Here is a 9,637-nt window from a genome sequence, read left to right as displayed (position 1 = left end):
GTTTTAATGGTTTTAAATAAATAGCCACTCTTAAGGCCTTTACACACCACAGGTGATTTAGTCTCACATATAAATAAAATAAGAGCAACAAGAAAAAACAGTAAAGTTGACACAAACAGTTAAAACAATTGCATGTTAACATCAATCAGTTAAAACAGTTGCATACAGGTAATATATCGTTTTGCAGATAATGGTAGCCTGCCGTGGTAGTTTACTGGCAACCATACGAGACGTTAAGAGACATTAAATGTTGCTATTATACAATTTATCAGTAGATCAATAATCATTGAATTCTGAAATTAGACCAAGTAATTCAGTTTTTGTAATTTCATCTATAGTCTCATCTATAGTCATTCTTGGTGTCGGCCTTATTAGCGTCATAAAATGTATATTTGCTGTTTGAACAGAGATTTTCCAGATATCACATTATGAGTGCCCCCCATTCTAACCCAAACTGTTTACACAAATTCTAATAGTTTAAAACCACTAACGATATATTGCTGGCTGCGCACCACGCTGTATGTGTTGAATCAATGAATATCCATTCTCCTCACCCTACCATCTCCCCGGAGAGCAACCTTCTTTGATTTAGGTATTTATTTATTTGTTTATTTCATGAAATACTGTAAATTGTATGCTTTAAACGCTGTGCTTCTTTGTAATGTCAACACACACTGAAGCTTCCTTTCTGTACAAAGTGTGAGGAGGGTTCATTAATGTCAAAGCCAATGTGTTTTCTGTCTTTGGCAGTGTCCGAGTGGAAGATGTAGGGCCAGAGGAAGGGGGTGCAAGATGGAGTGCTCCTGGAAGGCTGTACTGCTGCTGGTTTGTGCGTCTCTGGGGGTCCAGTACACGGCCATCCGCACCCTGAAGGACTCGCTGTCGGGCCCCTGCCAGGGATCCTTCCACTGCCAGACCAGACAGCACCGAGGTGGGACTCTTCAACTGCAATATCAGCCAGCCACACACGCCGCCAGGCTCAAAACACACTGCAAGGGGCTTTAATTCTCACAGAATTCAAAGCACAGCATAATATTATATTCAGACATCTATTGCTATACATTCATACATCATGCACAATCGATTGCATTATGGCAGCACACTCACTAGCAAATCACCAGCAGAGGGCATACATAAACATATCTGCACTATAGGATTTCAGCATAACAACGAGCGAGTAGTAATATTTCAGTAGCTATGGGCGAACAGGGCCGTGGGTTCTGAGGAAGAGGATGGCACCGTGCCACCACATTGAGCCTGAAGCAAAGAACATAAGAAAGATAAGAAGATCAAAATGATAAATCATTAAGCAAGGGAATTCCCATTACACTATGAAGAGGGTAGGATAGAGCTATGTAATATCTGTGATTCACTTGACAATTACCCTCCAATTTATCTCCATTAATCCTCTCTCATCTGGTCTGTGTGCAAGAGTAACACATTCCCTTGCAATCAACCCATCATCAGCAGTAATTAAAACATGTTGGCTGTCTGTGCTATATTTAGAGATCCACCACTTCATAACTCGAAGAAAGCAACAGCAGACAAGCATCTTGCTCATGTTTACCTTCTACATTATTTAGGTGTTATCGGCTAGATGCTGTATTTGACCCTCCCGCAGTGTGAAGGTGTGATCAAAACGGAGGTCCCTTAATTACCGTTTATCTGTGCCTTAATGTACCCTGCCATGAATAGGAAAAATTAAAAAGGCCATAGTACCTAATTGCTCATATTCAGCAGTGAAAGGAAACATGAACATAATTATATTCTGTATCGTTGCTTGTTGCACTGTTTGTCCAGTTGTTTGAGTGTTGAATGTCTAACCACAATGGAAACAAGCCTTTGGCTTTTTTGTCTCATCCATTTGGCGTTTTTAACTCGATGTACTGCTGTACTTCAATCAATCCATCAATCCATCAATCCATCAATCAAAGCTGCACATTTCATCAGAGTAGTTAATTATTTTACAGCGGTCTAAAATATGTTTTATATATTTTAAATACAACTGCAATAGTTGTATTTGGTCTCCCTGCTCTTCTATTGAGACATTTAGATCCTGTGGTAGGGTATTGGTTGGCAGGTGGTACTGCCTGAAGGTCAAAATTCAATTTCTCCCCTGAGTAAATAGGTTTGCTCTATTAACTCAGTGGTGAAAATGTCAGCACTGGTGCAGGCCAGGGGCCCCGGTTTAAAATCTAGGGTAGGACATGAAAGTGCAGCTTTAACATTAGCCTCCTTAGCAATACCATAGAGTTCCACGCAAACAGCATAACAATAAAACAAAACGCATTGTCTACATGAAAGTGAATGCGGTGGCTTCCAAGCGCGTGGCAATCGTTTTTCTTGGCTGCCGTCAGGCCAGCAAACAAAAGGCGTTTCTTAGTTTGTGGGAGGCGTAGCAGGGAAAGATAATTGAGGATCAAGACGGACAAGGAGGTATAGTCACAGACAACAGTGTAGAGAGTTTGGAAGTTCCCTGCAAAATGTCAGCCATGGTGAGCTCTGATTTATCCTGATTGATTGATATATTTTTTTGACAGAAATGCATACAGTATACTTGAACATATATTTGTAAATATCTGTCAAAAGGATAACACAATAAAGCTCGAGAACTTATTTCCAGTGTGGCCCTTGGATGCAAATGTGTGTAAACTAATTTCAACATACTAGGTTTCTTGGTGCTATAATTTCAGGAAATGAAATGGCTGACAGATAAAGATGAATGACTTTTACTTCTCATGGACAATGTTCTAGCAAGATTCACTTAAAGGAACTCACCGGTGTTCTAGGATGTTTAGCTTATTGATTATGACTCACTGTTCCGTTCACTTCAGATTACTTTTTTCAATATGTACGATGCATGGTCAAAGAGGTGATAATACAATAATATGTATTGGTGGTGGTATGGTCTTTTAACCACTTAAGCCATAAATACTTTGTTGTATACGTCAAATAGCAAACAATTGCAGATCTACAGTATAAGCTCACAAACTTGTCACAATACGATGTGTGATTTGAAGCTAGTGTTGCATAAAAGGGCTTTTGGGGCTGCCCTTGTGCCACAGCTTGTGCATCGACCACTTAACCGCAACGCCTGCAAACACAGGTTTGGGAGCTGTGTTGCATGACATCCCTTCTCTCCACCCTGACTGTACTGTCTAAAAACAACATCAAAATGTCATTACAAAATCATTTTAAAAAAGCAACCACACAAACATAGGGCTTCCCCTCTTTCCTCTCTGCCTTCCAGACTCCAAGTGGAGAAGCCCCTGTGATGACGGTTGGTTGCCCATCGAGTCATCAAGGAGACACATTCTGCTGTTCGCCACCACACGCAGTGGTTCCTCCTTCACGGGCCAACTCCTGAACCAGCACCCGGGCGTCTTCTATGTGTTTGAGCCCCTCTACCACGTCCAGCAGGCCTTCACTAACTCCAGCAGCAGACTGCGTCGGGCCCTGGACCGCCGAGCCCTGCTGGGCGCCTACAGGGACCTGCTTCTCAACCTTTACACCTGCGACCTCCGCTTCATGGAGAATTACATCCGCCCCGAGCCTCAGGACCACGTCACGGGCGCCTTCTTCCGCCGCAGCTCCAGTCACGCCCTCTGCTCCCCTCCAGTATGTTTGGGAGGTGAAGAGGAATCGTTCAGTGGGCAACCTGATGAAATCTGGTGTCCTAAGAAGTGTGGGGCACTGAACCTCACCCTGGCCTCTATGTCGTGTCTGTCCAGGGGACACATGGCTATAAAGACGGTGCGAGTCCCAGAGGTGGCAGACCTGCGCACCCTCACCGAGGACCCTCGTCTGGACCTCAGGATCATACACCTGGTGCGGGATCCCAGGGCCATCCTCGCCTCGCGGATGGTGGCGTTCTCCGATCAGTTCCGTGCCTGGAAGATCTGGAACGCCACAGGACGCCAGCCCCGCTACGTGGACCTGTCCCAGATCACCAGTACCTGCAAGGACATGGCAGCGTCGGCGGCAACAGGTCTTAAAAGGCCCATGTGGCTACGAGGCCGCTACCTGCTAGTGCGCTACGAGGACCTGGCCTTCAACCCCGAGGATAAGGCCACAGAGATCTACAGGTTTGTGGGGTTGGAGATGGAGGACAGGGTGCGCTCCTGGATCGCACAGAACACCAACAGCAGTGTATCCTCTCCATCAGAATGGAACTACAGATACTCCACCAGCAGAGACTCTAGAGCGACAGCAGAGAGCTGGAGGCTTCGCCTGGGCTTTGACATAGTGAGGACTTTGCAGAATCTGTGTAATGATACCCTGGTCCTCCTTGGCTACAAGCAGGTTCAGTCTGCAGCTGAGCTCAGAGACATGTCCCATAGTTTAGTTGAGCCCTGGACATTTCAACCTGGGTTATGAGTGTAATATATTTGATCAAAACAAGCACCAATAAGTTGAAGCTCACAGTGCAGCAGTGTGGCTATTCGTTCATGCGCCTTTCCAGTTTGTTCTGCGCATGCACCGTTCGTCCATGGATGTCTCGTCCTGCGCATGCACCATTCGTCGTTCGACGTTCTGTTGCGCGCATCCTCTGTCCGTCCATGGAAGTTCTGTCCCACACATGTGGCGTACATCCATGGACGTATCGTCCTGTGCGTGCGCCGTTCATTAGTGGCCTGAATTTGACCTGAATACCTATGGCCTTCTGGCCAGTCCCGCGGGAAAAGGGTCAACCCGTCGTGGCATTGTTTAATTTCAGTGTTGTGCTTTTTGCTGTGATACTGCTGTATGAATGGGATTTAATTATTAACTTATTTTTGAATACTGGAGATTTGAAAAGTAATTTTTGATACCACAAATGTGGTTTTGTTCTGAACATTAAAAGTGCCCCTTGCAAGGATGTGAGTTGTTAGAGCACGTAACCATGCAGTTTTAAACAGTTCTGTATTGATTAAAAATAAAGTGTGTTGCAGTTTGTGTGGAATCTGCTCAGAAATCATTCTGTATTCTTGGCTTGTTCAACAAAACTATGAATCCTGAACACTGCTCAGATCGATTGCTCAGATCGATTTACGAAGTGCATTTGCTATTTTTACTGTATGCTTTCATTTGATCTTACTCTTAGTGTGTAAAGGAACACTGCAGATGGGTCAGGTGCATTGTGAAGTTGTACAAATGTTCTAAGAGATGAGACCCACAGGAGATAAAGTGGATTATTTATAAATAATCATAGATATTAGAGCTTTTCTGCTAAGTGTGTCTAATGAATTTGGGAAAAGGCTTAAAAGTCACACGTCAAAGCAAATCCATGCTTGTGTACCGCATAGCAGCACTGTTAGTAATGTGAATCCACAAACATTAAAGACTAACTAGAATACTAACGTTGAACATTAGCACACCATCACTAACCTTGGGTATATTTTATCCAATAGAATATATTCCATAAAAAATACTTCTCATCAAAATATATGAAAGTACAACAATACACAGCAAATTGAGGACCTCTTCTTTAATGTTTCAATACAAAATATCACAACAAATCAATACCATAATAAGACCTAATTTAGGCACCCAATCCTACATTCAAACCTACCTGTAGAAATAAAACAGGGATGGGGGCAGGGAAACAAGCCTACCTTCGATGATATCACTGAGCAGCCTGAGGGTACCCAAGGAACCACCCACCTCAGACATCAGCAACACAATGAAAATCACATAACCATAATTGTGTGGGTGAAACAGCTTTGCTGATGAACAGTTTTTTTTATTCAGATTGTACAGTGTTAGAGTGACAGGAAACAGGGAGAGATAGATGAGGAGTGACAAGCATCAAAGGTCGTCAGGCTCGAGAATCGAACTTGTGACTCGCTGTCACACTGCATTAGAGCCAAGTGGTATGCGCCTTAACCACTAGGCCATCAGCACCCCTTGAAGAACAGTTTTAAGGTGAAAAGGTGTGCCATATATGTATGTACAGAATATCATTTATCTGTCTGCTGCTGCTATAATCTATACATTTTATTAACCTACATAATTATGTATAATATGTCAGACTGGACAAATCTGTCTCCAATCATGAATACTTTCTCAAAGAAAATAGAGAACAGGTGCTTGACCTGTAACCTGGGTGTTGGGGGGATTATATCAGTTTCTATTCCCATTATGTTTGGATTGTCTTAAAGGCAAATGTGATTCTCATTGATGCGGGGAAAACAATCAACATGATATTGACTCCAGATAACACCTGCTACAATAAATGTGGCATCTCAAGCTGAACGAGGCAAAGATGAAAAAGCCCAACAAATATATTGCGTTACATGATTGTTTAGAGTTTAGACTTTATGCAGTGGCGTCAACTGCTGCTTTATGTTCAGGCACTTCTTTAGCAGAGTATACCTCAGGCCCGGAGATTAGACAGCTGCGGGTACTCTGCCAGTCGCCCCATTTGTAATTGGCCTTTATGTCTAAACAGAGAAAGGAAGCGTGCCATCTCCAGACACCGCTCCATTTATTACAGAGTAGAGCTGCTCTCTTGAGATAAATGCTGGAAGTGTTTTTTGTGGAAGGAAATCATTGCATGAATCATTGCAGAGCCATTGATTGACTGATTCTAAACCCTTTCAAAATGTGAGCTTTGTATCCTCTCATCCCCCGGGAGCTGTGAGCACCAATGCCTAAAGCCAAAGAAAAGCACACCAAGATAGGAGGAAAGTGTGCAGTCTGAATGGACCAGTCATGATTCACTGAGGGGACTGTCCCCCCACCCTTCATCTGTAGCTGCTGACAACAGGGATATCTCTCTGCTGCCCACAGAATAGATCTACAGATCCAGCTGAATAGAAACAGGATTTAAGATGCGTGGAGGGAAGAAGGGCCGTCTTTCTTTGAACTTAATCTGCAAGGCTACACAAACGGGCCATAAAGCAAGGGTTTATGACACCCAGGGAGATGTGCTTCATTGGCTTTTCCATTCCCACACCCTCACACACAAAGCTGCAAGTAGCCTGAGTCAGCCGTCAGCTAATCACCCATCTCTTCTCACTCGATGCCGGCAACCACTTTCTGTCTCCTTAACCCTACTGACAAATTTGGGCCTTATCGACGCTGGCGACGAATGTTGCTATCAGATGCAATGCTGACAGTGGGAAGTGGAAATCTAGGATGTATGTGGGGGTGGATCAGCGGTGATGGATTTATATGTGTGTGGGTGTATGCGAGAGAGAGAGAGAGAGAGAGAGAGAGAGAGAGAGAGAGAGAGAGAGAGAAAGAGAGAGAGAGAGGTCCAACGGAATACAACCACCTTAAAGACTACTAATCATATGTGTATTCCTGCGCTGATCTGCTGATCTCAGTACATAGAACGAGTATACATACAAACAAAGCAGATACCTTTAAATACACTTTAAAAATGGCTGCTAATATCGTTTACATTTTCTACTTAGTTATTAAGTATTTTAACAGCACAATTCTTTGGTTTTGTACTTCCTCAAAGCTATTTCTAGTTTTTTGACATATTTGAGATCATATTTGAATGCAAACTTGCGATGTGACAGCTCTGTTTACATATTTATTCATTCTATTGTATGTGTACATACATTGCTTAGTTTTGATTGTTTTAATTTCACACTTGCTTTGGCAATGTAAACAATGTTTCCCATGCCCTCAAATTGAATTGAATAGAGAGAGGGAGAGAGAGAAGACGAAGAAGAAGAATAATAGTAGAAGAAGAAGAAGAAGAAGAAGAAGAAGAAAAAGAAAAAGAAAAAGAAGAAGAAGAAGAAGAAGAAGAAGAAGAAGAGGAAGAAGAGAGAGAGCGAGAGAGAGAGCAAGCGAGCGAGCGAGCGAGCAAGAAAGAGTGAGACAGAAGTTATTCAAGTTAACATTTTCACAAATACAGATTGTAGATTGTTATTGTGTAGTTGTTGGGTGATGTCACTCCTACATAATCCAAAAAAGACGCTTTTATGAATGAAAACTTTAAAAGGCTATAATTTACTCCCCAGAGAACTCACTTTCCCTTTAATCCACTTGATTAGTCATTAAATAATTACATTAAATATTTCTCCGCTTATTTCTCTGGGACAGTGCATATTATTAAACATTTCTGGACAACATGCCAGCCCAGAATTACCCCAGAGGTAATTCATCCGCAGTCTATCACAGCTTCGTTGCTCATAACTATTCAAACTGTGGTGGAAGGTGAGAGCCTCATTACATTACAAACAGCTACCAGCTATCTTTTCATAAAGTATATTCTGGACATCATTAAAAATCAAAGGGTTATATAACAGTATGTATCACGTATTCATTAGTATGGCTTTTCTTGACCTTCCGGTGTCACAAATGACCAGTCCAATGTCAGCAAAATCGGCACAACCCCATAATAAAGCTCCCTGTCACGTTCCTATGGCTACAATCACAGCCCTCAACCGTTCTATGATTTTAATAAGACACTGGAGTGAGAAAAGGTCATGAGACAGCCTTGATGTTCATCTCCATGCTCCAGGTGAGTCATGCAGGTTCATTATCCCATGGTCAGTTCATCACGGTCCTCGTCAGAGAAGATCATCAGAAGGTTGGATCAGAGGTACATCATTTCATTAAAAACTAGAGGGTGGCAAAAAAGTGACCACTTGAGCCCGATTTAAAAAAAATACAAAAATAGCCAAGAAAAATACATTAATGATAAAACAATAATTCGCCAATATAAGGACATGCCCAAAATAGGGAGGCCAGTTTAATTAATTAATGTATGGTTGCAGAGAGTCTCTATATGTGTCGATCTAAAATCATATTCATATGAAAAAAAAACATTCAGAGGTGGAGGAAATATGTATTAAAGTCCTGCATGTTTAGGTTGAATGCGAAAGCCAGCTCCTGGCAATTGCCATCCCCTGGAACCCCAAATGACGCCCCTGGGTTGGAAACGTCTGAACACACAAAAATGTGGAATGCCCTACCAAAAGTTGTGAAGGAGTATACAACCCTACTCTCCTTCAAAACCACTCTAAAAGAGCACTTACAGGTGGCTGCAATTCGAAACTGGCCCCTGTAAAAGTAAGTCGAAGCCTAGTCCCCCCCCCCCCCCCCTGCCTCGAACTGTATACTGTACATATTTTAGTTTTTGTTTTCAAACTGTTTATATGATGTTTTGCATAGTGGTGTATATTTGTCTGTCATTAAATGTTTCTATGAATTGAGTAGGCCTACAAAGGACCCCAATGGAAACAAGCCATAGGCTTTCTTGGGTTTAAAATCCTCTAGCAGACCTTGTATTGAACTGTACTTTCCTGTGCTTTTTTTGCAAACTGCTAATAAAGTATTCAATCAATCAATCAATTCTATTTCTGAAGCATGACGCACATGTACACAATGCACCGTCATTCTGTTCAAAAGCATATACTGTAGCATAGGTCTACTGTACCTTAAGAAACGTTGGTTACATTTATACACTCAGGATTTGAGTGTATGTTCACTTTGGTTAAAGGTTTGTGAAAGGTGGCACACAGGCTTCAAGAGGGAAAGAACAATTTCTTCTTCACAAGAACGGTTTGTGAAAACCACAAATTGCCCCCTTCTGGGAAAGCATTGATTAATGAAAGGTCAGAGCCTTGTAAAAGCTGAACCCACATTGACAGTACAGTTAAAATGACAGGTGAAATGGTGCTAGGAAATGGGT

The 9,637-nt window shown here is 42.4% G+C and overlaps 1 protein-coding gene across 1 annotated transcript; it reads left to right on the top strand.

Annotated features, from left to right (window-relative positions):
* Nucleotides 1–768: 768 nt before the first annotated feature.
* Nucleotides 769–4,377, top strand: LOC311047156 (carbohydrate sulfotransferase 1; the record flags this gene model as incomplete). The annotated part of the gene is made up of 2 exons (XM_084059782.1): nt 769–931; nt 3,251–4,377. The coding sequence occupies exons 1-2, from the start codon at nt 793–795 to the stop codon at nt 4,375–4,377; spliced, it is 1,266 nt and encodes a 421-aa protein (XP_083915908.1). The 5' UTR covers nt 769–792.
* Nucleotides 4,378–9,637: the final 5,260 nt, after the last annotated feature.

Source organism: Gymnoscopelus microlampas, assembly GCF_963454915.1.
Source record: "Gymnoscopelus microlampas genome assembly, chromosome: 6".
Lineage (NCBI taxonomy): Eukaryota > Metazoa > Chordata > Actinopteri > Myctophiformes > Myctophidae > Gymnoscopelus > Gymnoscopelus microlampas.
This window is presented reverse-complemented; position numbering and strand designations above follow the sequence as displayed.